The sequence below is a fragment of the Adiantum capillus-veneris genome, chromosome 11 (genome assembly GCF_014529385.1).
Source record: "Adiantum capillus-veneris isolate H3 chromosome 11, ASM1452938v2, whole genome shotgun sequence".
In the NCBI taxonomy this organism is placed as follows: Eukaryota; Viridiplantae; Streptophyta; class Polypodiopsida; order Polypodiales; family Pteridaceae; genus Adiantum; species Adiantum capillus-veneris.
In genome coordinates, this window is record NC_140941.1 from 52974096 (window position 1) to 52989825 (window position 15730).

Here is a 15730-nt window from a genome sequence, read left to right on the forward strand (position 1 = left end):
TTTCTCTGCAACCCTAATTCCAACACCCTATACGGTGAGCCACCATTTTTTGGTTGGGAGCTGACGGCCTGCCACATGTTATGGAAATCCAGACGGCCACAATTGAGGAGAGGGGCTACACAACATCGACGAAGACTACAGCAGAGGATTCGAGCCATACTCTCTCAACATCCAGAGTGCAGATGAGGATGGATTCTAGTAGTATTTTTGTTCTAGTCTTTTTGTACCAAGACATGGTATCAAATTCACAATTTTGTAACAGTTTGGTCTCATAGGTCATTTGGCCTTTTGAAGACATTAATATAACTGGAGGCCGGGTCACATACTCGTTGCCTATAAATAATTCTCGTCCATCCATCCGAAGTCTTAAGAAGCTACAAGCTAAGGTGTTCAGAGAGAGATGTCCCACAAAGTTCTATTGTTACGGCATGTTTCTCTGAAGCAATGAACTCGAGTAAGAACTAAGAACCATAAAACCTAAATACACAAGTAAGCCGTTGCACACCCCAAAAGAAAAAAAAAACTGTTTGCATTACCATTTGAACATGGGTATAACGTAAGAGGGGTAAATCTTCTTGAGTTTGATAAGGGATTCAAGCTTATCAAACATAGGTTGGTGCCCAATTTCTTCAATGCCCAGCTCATCTGCATGAATTCCACCTGCTACAAACACGGAATCAATCTGGTTCTTAGCTCCACCTTGAATGTCATGAAAAAGAGAATCACCCACAACTATCATGTCACTAAAATCGACCCCAGTCATTGCGGTTGCAGCTTGGTAAATTACCTGTTTCACAAATCAATTGTAAGCTTTATTTGGGTTACCCATTGTATGCATATCCAAACGCAGTAGCTCAAACCATCCATACACACTTACAGGATAAGGTTTTCCCATATACTGAACATGACCACCTAGATTTTCATACTTCAACCCCAATGTGCCTGCCAAAAAAATGTCTAAAATATCAGCAAAAGCCCATTCAATTATCAATATGGTCCCTACCTCAAGCAGTGGATGTGCAGAAGCTTAGAAACAATCATAGCATCCCAATTTTCAATATACAAGTGATAACCGAACAGAATTTCATACAATTAGGTTACTTAAATAATAAATGACGGTCAAAATATACACATTCCGTAGGCCTTTAGTATTCAAGCGGTCTATAACGGAGCCTGTGTTCTTTATGGTCCTATCGCACTAACCAAGTAACTTGCTTATGTAGCATGGTTGATAGCCCAATGTTGGATTTTCAGTATTCATCATGTCAGCAAGTTGAGCTTGAATAATTGGAACATAGCAGGGTAACTTATGACCGAACAAAAAATTGCAAGTCGCTATTTCTACTTCAAATTTTGAAGGATTTTCAGACATCGACAAGTTGAACTTTCAAATTATTGATGAATGAGAAGATATCTTCTAGAAGGTCAACAAGTTCTCTTCTTATCATATCAAATTTGGCACTAGCCAGCCGGGCGATATAACAGACAGCCAGAGCTCGCTGCTCCTGGTTCTCCCCCGCCCCACTGCACCCGCAGCCCCAATTCTCTTGGCTGCCCTCAATCTACCCCCCAACCCCCCCACCCCAAAACGCCCCAATCCATCCTCCCCTCACCGACAGCCCTCCTCCCCCTCTCCTGATGTTCTCAGCCCCCTCCCTCATTGCCCCCCCGCCCCCCCCACCCCACACACACACACCTGGGGCACTTTTTTTTCCTTCCTGCTCGCCGCCCTTTCCCATGGAATGAGGAAGGTCTTCAGTGCACTGTATCCCCTCTCTCCAAGTAAGGGATATTGCATCCTCAATCTCTGCAATCGGAACATGAATTCCTTTACAAATAGAACAGCAATAAAGTGCATATTCATAAAGAAATAGCGTATCCACTGAAAGAGTGATGCGGAAGGCCATCCGTCCCATCCTACTCAATCAATGTGTGTCCTCTCACCCAATTGGCACCCCTCTGAATCACGGACCTGGGAGTTCCAAATAAAAGGTTGACGCTCAAACTCCTCTACTCTCCTAGGCCCTTTCTGATAAGGCTTTTCCTCATGCCCACCCATATCCTCCAAAGGCAACAAATCAAAGGTGAACGTTAAGAAAAAGGCAAAGAAGCATCTGTGAAGATAAACCGTACAGAGCGGTGCCAGCTACCTGTACTTAACGCACCATAGATAGGAACCATGCTCGCCACAACATGATGGATCACCAATCCCCAAATCTCCCTCTGCTCATGGCATAATGCATGTGCGCTAGGCTACTATGGCACTAGTATCTATCATCCCATTCGAACCTCCAAAAAGGAAGTTCTTGATAAGGCAATGCAGTCGAGACAAACTCCTTGAATGCACTATCCAGAAAGATGCAGTAAACTAAGTTGTAGCCACCCACCCATCAGAATGTGGGGAGACTCTCCCGATTTCCACTCCTGAGGTACAAGCTCTTTGGTGGGCTTGAGAGTAGGCCGGTTTCCTTGTATCACAATCATTCGGATGATTCAAGTCATCTCAAAACAAAGTGCTAGGCCCGTGAGGGTGGACCAAGCCGCAACACCGGAGGTGTACTGGCTAGCTGCCGAAAGTGTGTGCATCAGCCGAAGAATCCGAAGTCAAACCTGTTGTGCCATGGGGCAATCCCAAAGACATTGACACTGTGTCTCAAGTGGATGGTAACAAGCGGTACACGCCGCAGAGTGTCCACTGTGCACTAAACAACTCCGCAGTAGGTTGGTGGGCGACTAGCCACTGGAACTTAGTGACTCTCCTCGGCTCTGCTGTCCCACAAGCACCCCCATAAATCTGCCAAGAACTCAGTCGTGAGATCGACCTCCTGCCAATGATCCGATACAGCAGGATGAGCCTCTCGCTGTGCTGTCACTATGTGACGTCCCAGCCGTGTTGTGTACTAAAAGAAGGGGGTCCCCGGGTGATTGGCATACATAAAGGAATCCCGCCAAAACCAGTCCCACTGTACTTGCACCAGAGGGTGGCACTCCCAAGCCCAAAACAGCCAGTGTCTTGATTCAAGAGCCGACCGGTTAGGTTCTATCACACAAGTCCTTCCATTGATGCCCACAACTCGGGCTACGGATCCATTGAAAGCAACACTCGGTCACCTCTGATACCTCGGTAGTGACTCTATGAAGGTGACCCTCCTGTGTCTCAGCAAGCCCTAACTGCAATGAGGACCTCCAGCAGGGAGACGCCAGTTCAAGAGCGGTGTGCCACTCTATTGGTATAGCCTCTACGATATCTTGACACATGCTCTGCACCCTCTTCATGTCTTGCAACTGAAAGCTCTGAATCTCCTCAGGAAGTGTTGTACACTGCAGCCAATTCCCAAAAGTGCGGGCTAGACCCTCTACCATGGGACCCCAAGAGACATGAGGTCGGCTACCAACCATGTGACCTCACTCTGTGCTAACCAAGGGTTCCATGTAAGTGGTTGTCTCAAGCGCTCCTCAATGCATGTGGGCTGGTGCTGCTCAAGGCCACTTTGCAGTTGCTCCCAAGACCAAAGCACGCTCAGAGCAAAATGGTCCTCACGTCTCCTGCTCAGGCCCACTCTGCGCAACCCTATGAAAATCCAGCGAGTGGAAGGACTCCATGGGCTGCCCGTCTATGGAACCCGGGCATGAATCCGATGAAGCAGCAACTCCTTCCAGGGCTCCTCCCCTGGAAGGAGACCCTTCCAATGTTTCCCGCCGTAATTTGTAGCGCAAATCATGGACCGTGGACACAAAGGTGGGCGGGGTAGTCTGGCAAGTAGGCTCCTTGCGTTATTGAGTGCCACCTTATCAAAGTTCTGTCATACCCCCCTCTTGAAGGAGTAATTGTCCTCGATTACACCTCCATACACTAAGAAAGGACCAAATCTCAGCAGACAATGTTAGCATGCCATATGCCCATGATCATGCATAACTAACGCTACGCCATACACTAATGCCTTGCAAATGGCAATTCATAGAAGCAATGATTAAACAAATGAATCCAAAGTGTCACATAAACTATGTAGAGTAAGACAGGGGATGTATGTCCAACCACTCGATGAAAATCATCATGACCGGTCCTGGGCGTGTGCTTTACTATTAGACCTGGTCTCGGTAGAACGGGTCCTAGACTTGCGTCCAACTGTTCAAGATGAATGTCCCAACAAATCCTCAACTCTGTCCCACTCCCATACTTCATGCTTCTTCGTAGGAGAATGGTATTACTACAGCCGATAATCAACACAGAGAAGATGGCAACATGCTTCTCCCACACTATTCACAAGCTCGGGCACCGCCCCACAAGTTCTTTCCGATCTTCTAGCGATGAGACATCTCTCTTAATTGTGCTTCAAAACCAGTCGATGGAGATGCAAAGGCACCTGAAAAAGTTGGAAACCACAAAAGCTCAATTTTCTGTCCCCAGCCATGAGCACTTTGCCTTTCAAAAGGGAAAAGAGATTTATATAGACCATGTTTGGCAAAATCAACTACCTATTTTGACTTGAACACTTGCTTGCAAGAGTTCAAAGACCCTATCAACCCGATAAATACCTTTGGCTATTTAAAGGGCTAGACATGCGATAGAAGACACCTCCCGCTATGTTGTCTCTACACCAAACGTAGGTCCATGCGTACAATACGTACGATTCGGTCCGGTACGATAGCTAATATGGTACGCTGTCCCAAAAAGGGTACATAAAGTACGGCTAGATCTTTCTACGTTAAGTAACATTGATAATATAGACCTGAAAGTACCAAAGGAAATATACACTGTATAATATATCCCCAGCCACTCCATCCTCAATCCAAACCAAACATGTTTTAACTTCAGCAAACACCATATTATCGCTAAAGTGTGTAAGGTGGTTTATGCGCTCGCGCACGCACGCGTGTGTGTGTGTGTGTGTGTGTGTGTGTGTGTGTGTGTGTGTGTGTGTGTGTGTGTGGTACTGCGTGTAGGTTTGTGGCCAGTGCGACCCTGCCTCTGCCTCCAAGACTGCTCGCGCGCCACTCTGCCCAGCCTGTGGGGGCCTCTGTGTGTGCGCGTGTGTGTATGTGTGTGTGTGGTGTGCTGAAGCCTGCTGTGCCAGCGCCAGCAGGTGGACTGTGTGTGTGCGTGTGTGTGTTGACGCCTGCTGTGCCAGCGCCTTGACAGTCGGGCAGCAGTGTTAGGGTTTCGCAATCGGACTACAGCAAGTTAGGGTTTCACAGATCATTGATCCTTGGAACTCACGAGCTCGCTACTGCTGCCCACCTGCGCACGCCTTGCTGCCCCCCCCCCCCCCCCTCCTCAGCCCGCTGCCTCTCCCCCCTCCCCCACTGCCGCCCCCTGCCTGCCCGCGCTGCCTCCAGCCCGCCCGCTGCCTGCCCTCCGCCCCCCCCCGCCTCGGTTTCTCCTCGTCATCCGCTGCAGTTCAGCCTCCTCGGCATTGCTTCGTTTTTGGGGCAATGTCTCCTGCGCCTGATTGCAGCGTCCGCCCGTTGACCTCTTCTTACGACACAGCAGTAGACACAGATGGAGGCTCCAGCTTCGCCACAGAGGGACTCGCCAGAAGCCCCCTCGCCCGACCCCGTTGAGCCCACCATTCGACTTGCTCTATCGCCGACAAAGCAAGCGAGCCTAGCCGCTGAGGTAGAGCGTTTGCAGGCGACTTCGGTCATCTACAAAATTCTCAGCACCCATCCTAGCAAAGGAGAGCTGCGAGACCTTCTCCAGGCCCGCCTTCTCGCAGAGGTGGGCAAGATCTTGGATGTCCAGATTCTCGGACAGGGGTACTACCAGATCGAGTTCAAGAGCTATGAGTCCAGTGGCCATCCGAGCATCACGCGCCCACTTTCGACAGTGGCGACATGGTTTTGACCCGACTTCGGATGTGCTAGTAGAGGAGGCAAACATCCCCATCTCAGTCTCAGTCTGCTTTCCAGGTTTACGGAGGGAGTACCTACCACTTCTTTCCAGGATTGGCTCTGCCATCGGGACTGTCCTGGAGACACCTCGTATGGCAGCATCAGTAGCTGCCAAGGCGGCTGGCATCCCCTCAGTTCGAGTTTTGGTCAGAGATACCCACACGCTCCCGAAGGTCATCCTTCTGCCTCGGGTGAGTGGGGGTTAGTTTAGACAGAGTGTGGAGTACTCGGGCCTCCCGAACCAGTGCTTCATTTGCAGACAGATAGGCCACCTAGCGAAGGCCTGTCCACGAAGGAGGCCACGACCTGCACCTCAGCCTCAACCCCAGCCTGCCAAGGCTGGGCCGCTGCCACAGCCAGCGGCACAACACACAGATTCAGAGCCACCCTCCGAGACTGGGGCTCCAACGGAGGAGGGGTGGTAGCAGGCCCGTGGCCGTCGACGCCAGGGGCCACAGCGACAGCCTGACACTCAGAGTGGCTCTCAGGTGCCTACTCAGCAGCAGTGGGTTCCCACGGAGAACCGCTTTGGTCCTCTTGAGCAGGAGGAGCCCCCTACGCCAGCCTCCACCTCCGCTTCACCCTCGCCAGCCGCCCCCCTTCAGAGTTCCCCTCCTCCTCATCCTCCCCTCCGCCCTCTGCTCTCGTCCACTCCCCACCTCGCCCCTCTACCTCTGTCGCCCCACCCCGCTCCTCTTCCCCCCACCCCACCCCCCATCTCCTTCTCCCCCCCCTTCTGCTCCAGTTTCATAGTCGACTCAGGAAACCGGTCCTCGCCGGCGGCGGCTAGGAGATCTCTTGGCAGCGCTTTTGCTACGAGTCGCCTAGCGAGAGAGGGTCAGCCCTTCTTGCGGCCCCCTCTGCAGATGCAGACATCTTCCCTTGCAGCTATCCCTCGTGGTCTGACGAGCATTGACCTCCGACGCCGCTGGGATTTCTTCGACTACGGGTTCACTCGCTTTCTCGGTGATTCCGCAGCAGACCACGAGGCAGCCTGCTTCAAGGTCCACGCTTTGTTCCTCGCCGCTAGGGGGACACAGGCCTTGGACTCAGCAGTTGGTTTCTCCTTCCCCCTCTGTGGTAGGGCCGAGACAGAGTGGTCCCTCAACTCAGTGGTGGGATGGTTGCATACACAGGTTCTCGAGTTCTCTCACCACATGGGAGAACTTGGAGTTACAAATTTGCTGCAGACTTTGTGGCCACTGGCCAAGTTTGCGGTGACACCCCCAGACTCAGCAGGATGTAGGCACATTGTGGTGTACTTTTTTGCTGATACGCAGTGTTTGCCTTGCTATGTATACATTCATGAGGACTCCTGGACAGAGGAGGTTGCTTTACGCACGGCTCGCTCTGCTTGGGCTTAAGCTAGGCACTCACTGCAGTCTCGCCTATCTAGAGGACACTCGGATGCAGATTATTCCCCATCCAAGCCAGCCTCGAAGATAGCCCGTCTTGCTGCTGCGGCAGCATCTATTCTCTCTTGCTCCCCATGAGGATCGTCTCGTGGAACGTGCAGGGACTAGCTGGGCCCCAATTTCAATGACAGCGGAGCCGATTGCGTTAGGAGCTTCAGCGCTACCTTGTGAGAGGAGAGATTGATCTCCTTATGCTTCAGGAGCACCATCTGTCTGAGAGCCGCATTCGGCGATGTGGTCAGATTTTGCGTGGACGATATGATACCTTTTGGTCAGCTGCTTTTGGACCTGGAGGCATCGAGGGTGGGGTATGTATGACTATTGCGGACTCATTGCAGCAGGCCATTGTGGGCAGAGGGATTATTGTGCCAGGCACGGCTCAATGGATTACTATGCAGGTTCAGGGTGGCCTTGTGGGCTTCCTGAACATCTATGCGCCCAATGTGGCGAGTGCTCGTGCAGAGTTTTAGTCACAGATTGTTGAGTCTTTGCCAAAGGCTGACCATTGGTGTATAGGAGGGGACTTCAACATGTTGGAGGACCCTTCTGACAGGATTCGAGGCAACCATGCTACTGTGCATGGAGTCGAGTTTGTTGGGTCCAAGCCCTTGTCGGCCAGCCCCGTGGGAAAGCCTCCTATGGCATGCAGATGCTTTTAGTTATGAGCCACTCCACAAGTGGAGTTTGCATGGTTAGTTTAGCCTATATATGTAAAAGGTTACACATCAATCAAAATAGAGAAGAAGAATAGCGTATTTATCGGAAAAAAAAAAAGTTAGGGTTACACAGTCAAGCAGCAGCGAATTAGGGGTTCACAGTGGGACAGCAAAGCGTGAAGGTCTCGGAACTGACAGCTTGGGTGTGCGCACGGTGTCCCACCAGAGAATTCCTTGCGGCCTCCCTTAACTCTGCGCCATCTGCAGTTCAGGCGTTGCCTTGACAGCTAGCTTCCGACACAGGTTTTGTACATCTTTAGGTTTTTTAGTTTGATTAAAGTTTTCAAGCAGCATTTTCCTATACAGCCAGCTTGTGTGTGTCTGTCGGTGTCGATAGCAGTCAAATATCCAAAAACCCAAAAAAAAGATTGTGTGTGTGGGAGCTTCACATGGATTCGGCCGAGCAGTGTATATACAAGCCCGGGAAGGCCATGGAATCTTCGGATATGGATGCTTTAAGCTTTATCAAAGAATGTTTGCATGAGGATTTCGAGGATGCTCATCAAGCCTGGGAAGGATCCGCTCCTGTCATGGAAGTGCGCATTCCTATAAAGGAGCTTATGGATCCCGTTGCGCAATATGCACTCAACGCGGTGAATCTTTTTTTCCCGGGAAGAATGCCTACGGCTCAGGATGTAGGCCAATGGGTTGATTTCCTACTCAAACGGCAAGCAGTCCGAGGGGTTTACTTCGGCGCGCGCGGGTTCTATGAAGTCTTGCTGGCCGACATGGATGCTCGGGACGCTTTGCTTGAAATGTCTCCTCTTTTCTTCAATACGCAGATGACTCATGTACTGCCCTGGGCTCTCACCAAGGACTATCGATTTTCCTCGCACCTGGCGTCACTTCCTTCCTTTGCTAGCTGCTCAGTTGGGCAAAGTCATTTGCCCTCCGAAGCTGGACGCAAATACAAATCGTTTTTGTATTCTATGGGACACAGATATCCCCACACCACGAGGTATTTCCATCGATTCTGGGGATGCAGTGGTTGGCAAGCGTCCATTTAAGCTTAAGTGGGGCAAGTTTGCAAACTCTTGTTTCCGATATGGCAAATTCGGTCATATGCAGTCCGAATGTCCGGAACCCAACCTGCAACCACCGCCTTCAGCTGTTCCTACTCCTCAACCCCACTCAAATCCGAAATCTTCTGCTGACGTTCAAACCAAAGGTGTTTCAACCTCCTCTCCGACAGCCGGAGTGAATAAAGGCAAGGGGAAACAACTACAATTGTTTACACTTTCTGCCTCTCCGAATATTAAAGACAAAGGCAAAGAACCGGCTTCAACCTCCCAAACTTGGATGTTGCCCAAGAAACCCGTCAAAGCTGCTACAACCCGTATTCCGGCATCTTCTCGTAATTATGTGCCCCCTTTGAAGAATGTTTCTCAAAAAAAGCTCCCTTGTAATGACAACTCGTCTTTGGCTGAAGCCTGGGACAAGGTGGTCCGTTCTTATAAGGAAGTTGTTACAAGTGAAGCCTCTTCATCGCAAGGCTTTTACTTTCAATCTTCCGAGTCCAGGTCTTGACCCACCTCCTCAGGTGATTGCAGCCGGGGAGGATGTGTCGATGGGCACTGGTACTTGAGTTTTTTCCCATTTTCTCATTTCCTCGCCCACTGTATATACCATATCAAAATGCATAGTTCTTTGAAGTGCATCTCCTATAATGTGCGTGGGTTATGCAATCACGACAAGTGGCGGTTAACTTGGCACTATGTACATACATGTCAAGCGGATATTGTGGTTCTTCAAGAGCATAACCAGCATCAATTTGCAGGACAGACCTCTTACCTTGCAGGCTACTGGATAGCTTATGCAAGCTTGGCCGGCTATTCTAGTGTACTTATACTTGTTCGACACGAACTCTTTCCGACCTTGGTTTTCAATGACCCAGCTGGGAGATGGATGGTCATCCACTGTATTGTTAATGGAGAAGTTTTTGAATTTGGAGGCTTATATGCATACACAGTGTCTGCAGATAGGGCACGGTTGTGGAGCGCTACCTCCTCTTATTGTTGGCGTTCTAATGCATTTCTCTGTGGGGACTTTAATAATGCACCTAACCATGCAGATAATACTACTGGGCATTCTCACATGCTTCATACAGAACGGCAATCATGGGATCAATTTATGATGACATGTAATGGGCTTGATTTGTGGCCCCTATCACATGCGACTAATCCAAGATTCACTTTTCAACATAATGCTCAATCTATGTATCGCGCTTGGCTAGATCGCTGGTATCTTTTTCACACGCGATTATATGAGGACTTTGTATGCGAGTTGAAGATTGATTATGCTATGTGTCTTTCGGATCATTTTCCTGTATGCTTGAAGCTTCGTTTTGGCTCTTTTTATGCCAATGATCGCCTGCCCAAGAAGAGGCTTTTGCATGTCAATAATGCTTATCTCAAGCATGAGCCTTTTCGGGCTATGATTGTCACGTGACACATCCGTCCGTGGACAAGCTACAGCAGGATCAGGGTTCAGTCAGTCTAGTAAGTCTACATTAGAAGTGATCTGGCACTTTTTGTGAGTCTATTCGTAGACCGTGCATGCCCAGTCACTTAGCATAGATGCATATCCTTTGGTTGCACATAGCATGATCATCAGTATTCCCTTCAGAATCCATCAGATTCAGTCAGGGGAATTTTCCAGTGCATTTAGCCTATTTTTCCTATTTTTGGTATTTTCACTTATTATTTTTAAGTGACTTTCCAACAAAAGTAGGTAGGGCAATTTTGCTAAGTTAATATATAAGCAAACCCCAAGTTAGCACTTTCTAGCAGAAGAGGCAGGAGGAGCACATGCTCAACAGGCATCTTTTCAGTAGAACCCCTAGCAGATCCTTCGCGTTTTGGATTCCCATCCTTGCCGCATCAGCCCAGCGTTTTAGCATCGCCATACACTCTCCATCATTGGCGTTTTCTCCCCCAACAGACCATCGCCAGCAAGCCTCCCCTTCCTTGGAGTTTCCCCATCTGTAGCCATCGCCAGCAAATCAGCCCATTGGCGTTTGACCTCAGCATCATAAAGACCTAGCGTTTCCACAGCATTGCATCGCCGGCAACTCCAGCACTGCAGCAATTCACTAACGCTAGCAAGAGCTTCAACGTTTCTGGATTTCAGGCCCAGATCAGCCTAGCGTTTTTGCTAGCAACAGGAATGCATCAGCGTTTTTTATTTTCAGCCAAAACGCAGCAGAATATGCAGCGTTTTCAGCATGCTTGATCAGTAGCAGAGTCAGCCCCATTGGTTGCAGAAGTTCCCCCAATTTCAGCCCATAAAAACGCAGCCAAAACAGTCATTTTCAGCCACCGAAACAGTCCCAAAATTCAGCAGGTAGAAGACCACAGATTTCAGCCCTAAAATCGTCGTCGTCATCGGCATAGTCCAAGTTGCATCAGTCCATTGCATACGCATTGTACCACTTTGTGCAATCAAAGGTAGACCACTCTCGCCGACGAGAGTGGGGCCTTCGGAGGAGGGTTTTACAACGTCTCTGGTGTCGTATCTCTCTTCTCTCTCTATCTCTCAGTCTCATACACTTGCACGCACAGTGTCCATTCACTTTGTTTGTGATCATAGCATTCTCTCATTAAGAACGGAAGGCTCTACCTTCCATAAGAACAAAAGGAACCTTGAGCACAGTTCGGAGCACTCATCTTGAGCAAAGCGCAAACAATCATTCCACTGCACCTAACATTGGTATCAGAGCATTGGCACTGTTCTGTATCACTCAAGGAAAGAACCACAAGAACCACAAGAATATTTTTTTTTTCTTGTTGAGGTCGCACGAACCCAAGTTCGCTTGGGCATGTCGATTCCTAATCGTGTTTTGTTGAAGAGTGACAGGAATCCCAAGAAAGAAGGGCTTGTCCAACCTCCCCTTGTGTCTCTTTTCACTCATTGAGAGCGGACCGTGCACTTAGCGGCCGGCCAATCGACGTGAGGTGGGAAAAAGCATCCTTGGTGTGAGCGGAAGGCCGCGAAGGGGTGCGCCCGCAGAAAGGAGTAGAACTCAGCCCTCGGGTGAAGAGAAGATCCTTCTCCAACGCGATTTGCAAGCGAAAGAACACCTCAAGAACCTCAAGATCCTCAAGATCCTCAAGAACCCACGTTCCTCGTGAACTTAAGAACCAAAGATCATAGTGCATGGTCGTCACCCAAAGCGGAATGGATACTTCGCATACAGCGTTTCCCCATCTGTAGCCATCGCCAACAAATCAGCCCATTAGCGTTTTTGACCTCGGCATCATAAAGACCTAGCATTTCCACAGCATTGCATCGCCAGAAACTCCAGCACTGCAGCAATTCACTAACGTTGGCAAGAGCTTCAGCGTTTTTGGATTTCCTGCCCAGATCAGCCTAGCGTTTTTGCTAGCAACAGGAATGCATCAGCGTTTTTTATTTTCAGCCAAAATGCAGCAGAATATGCAGCGTTTTCAGCATGCTTGATCAGTAGCAGAGTCAGCCCCATCGGTTGCAGAAGATCCCCCAATTTCAGCCCATAAAAACGCAGCCAAAACAGTCATTTTCAGCCACCGAAACAGTCCCAAAATTCAGCAGGTAGAAGACCACAGATTTCAGCCCTAAAATCGTCGTCGTCATCACCGTCGTCGTCATCGGCATAGTCCAAGTTGCATCAGTCCATTGCATACGCATTGTACCACTTTGTGCAATCAAAGGTAGACCACGCTCGCCGACGAGAGTGGGGCCTTCGGAGGAGGGTTTTACGTCGTCTGGTGTCGTATCTCTCTTCTCTCTCTATCTCTCAGTCTCATACACTTGCACGCACAGTGTCCATTCACTTTGTTTGTGATCATAGCATTCTCTCATTAAGAACGGAAAGCTCTACCTTCCATAAGAACAAAAGGAACCTTGAGCACAGTTCGGAGCACTTATCTTGAGCAAAGCGCAAACAATCATTCCGCTGCACCTAACAATGATTGTGGATATCATCCCGCCTTTGATCTCCCAGATGTATGTTGATATGGACATAGCCTGGTTCCGCTTTGTTATGCGTGTTCAATGTGTTATCCAGGATTATGGCAGGGATTATTTTCACAATTAAGGGAACAAGTTAATCAGGCGAAGGATGCTTGTAGAGAAGACTAATGCACTTGGCGAATCATTCTTCTCTTACTGACACTCAAGCGACTGAGTTCTTTTCTGCTCGCGTTGTGTTACAGCACAATGATGAGAGGAGTTGGCCAAATGGCAAACTCGAGCTCGACAACAAGCTTTTGCGGATAAAGGATGTTCTTCTAAACAATTTTTCCGGCATGTGGACTCTCGCTTCTCTGATTGGAATCAGGCTACGACTAGATTGGACTGCATCTCAGCTGGCAGTGTATATGCCATCCTTCAGTCTGATATATGGATTGTGCATCATGGTAATCGGTTGTGGTTGCTCTCCGAGTCATACTTGTGGTGGCAACACACAATGTATCGTATTTGGCAGAGTTATCTACCTTTGAAGGAACGGGTTTTATTGTGGCGTTGTTTGGTGGGAGCTCTACATGTTGGCAATGTGTTACATACTCGGCATATTGCACCTTCCCACTGCCCCGGATGCCTTGAAGCTGAGGAGACCGTGCCACACTTATTATGACGTTGTCGCCACTCCAGAGCCTTCATTCGGCAAGTGTCGACTGCTCTTCGGCTGCGTTTTCTTTCCGGCTCTTTTCACAGACACTTTTGGCTTTTTGGAGTGCTTCGGTCATCACATTCTCAGTTTGCGGTGTTCTTCACCTGGGTCAGATTTTGGGCCCTGTGGACCATCTGGCACCATAGGACCTCCTTAATGTTCCAAGGCACCTATGTTGACCCCTTCCCCTATTTCAATTCATCTCTTGGTGAAGCACTACATTTTGCTCATGATGTTGGAGACATCACTCTTGATGCCTAGTGTAAATTTAATCATGAATTGGTGTGTGTGTCACAATGTGAGAGTGTGGGGAAATGAGTACCCGGGTGTTTTTTCTTTCGTTTTATCTTGTTCTAGTGTCCTTTTATCTCTCTTTCAACATTAAGGTCGTGTGGGGTCTTATATTTGTGGTCCAAATATCCTACACAAGTCATGACAATAAATATCTTACTTTTTCTTTTTTGGCAAGAAAGAGATCCTTCTATTAGTTAAAAATCGCCCATTGGGCTACAACATCCCTGAAGGGAAAGATACATGAGGGGAGACTCTCCCAACCGAAAAGATATGTACAAATGTGGGCTAAATCACGAGATATGGGGTGGGAATAACCACATTGGTGGGCGGTAATGCCATCGAGGGATCCCTTGCTGTATAGTGAAGAAGGGGCCTGAACTCCATAGTCATAGCCCTTACGCGATCCGAACCATCCTGGAGTTGGTCAAACTGGCCTCTCAAGGTGTGTATGAGCTCTAGCCAGATGTCGCGTACTGTCTCTACAGATGGAACTGCTCAGGCCTCAAAAATGCGAAAACAGCGGGCCCACCATATAAACCATAGTGTCAAGCTGCTGATAAGGGCCCATCGGCTATCTGCCTCTTGTCTCCCAGTCCCAAGGGATCACCTCCAAGGCTCGACGTAGTCGAGGTCGACCATCCTAGATCTCTATCATCATGCTGACTACTTATGTCTCGTACTGAAGTGCAAGGCCCGTGAGGGTGGACCATGTTGCCGAGCCCCAAGTAAATTGTCTAGTTGTACCTAGTGAGGGGAGCAGAAGAAGGACTCGGAGCCATATCTGTTGTGCTATGGGCAGTCCCAAAGGCAATGCCTTTGTGTCTCTCTGTGATGACCACATGATGTGCACGCGGAGGGGTGGCCAGTGTGCTCCAACCAGCTGCCCACTGCTACTACCCTGTGAGCAACCAACCACTGGAACATCGTGGCTCTTGGGCAGTCGGTTATCCCAGAGACATGTCCAAGAATCTGTCAAGAACTCAGATGAGAGGCCCTCCCTCTGCGAATGGTCCACTGCTGCTGGAGAGATCTCACGCTGAGCAGTAAAGATGTGACGGCCTGGGCCCTCCTCAACTGCTAGGCGATCACTTGGCAGCACCTTTGCTACCAGCAGGCTTGCCAGAGAGGGACAACCTTCTTTGCGCCTACCCCTGCTAGTAGAGACTTCGCCTCTTGGCACCATTCCCGGGGGCCTATCTAGCTTTGACATTAGCAGACGATGGGAGACTTTTGACTATGCCTTTACCCGCTTTCTTGGCGACCCACATGCTGATTTAGAGGCTGCTTGCTTCCGAGTTCACGTACTCTTTCTTCCGGCACGAGGGACAGATGCTCTGACACTGCAAAGGGCTTCTCCTTCCTATTGTGTGGCAAGGATCAACATGTCTAGACTATGGATTCTGTGCTTGGTTTTCTCAGGTCACAAGCAGTAGAGTTCCCTCTTGGTTTTCTCAGGTCACAAGCAGTAGAATTCCCTCACCACACGGGACCCATTGACATTCTCATGCTACAGGAGCACCACCTTTGTGAGAGCCGCATTTGGCGTTGTAGACATGTGTTGAGAGGCAGATATGAGACATTCTCCTCAGCTGCTTTTGGGCCTGTAGTATCTAGGGAGGTGTCTGCATGACTATAGCTGACTCTTGGCAGCATGCCATTGTGGACAGAGGAGTCATTGTACCTAGCAAGGCCTAGTGGATTACTATCAGTGGCAGAGTCGCATTGTTGGATTGTTGAATCTCTATGCACCAAATCGTGTGAGC

At 49.3% G+C, this 15730-nt stretch overlaps 1 protein-coding gene across 2 annotated transcripts in view; it reads right to left on the reverse strand.

Annotated features, from left to right (window-relative positions):
• Positions 1–431: 431 nt before the first annotated feature.
• Positions 432–15730, reverse strand: part of LOC147447238 (Haloacid dehalogenase-like hydrolase (HAD) superfamily protein) — a 109158-nt gene continuing 93859 nt past the window's right edge. For both annotated transcript variants that reach the window (XM_086523091.1, XM_086523092.1), the window contains 2 exons: positions 878–942; positions 432–787 (listed from right to left, as the gene is read on the reverse strand). In XM_086523091.1, the coding sequence (XP_086379217.1) occupies positions 533–787; positions 878–942 (320 nt within the window). In that variant the 3' untranslated portion in view covers positions 432–532. The remainder of the gene's footprint in view (positions 788–877; positions 943–15730) is intronic.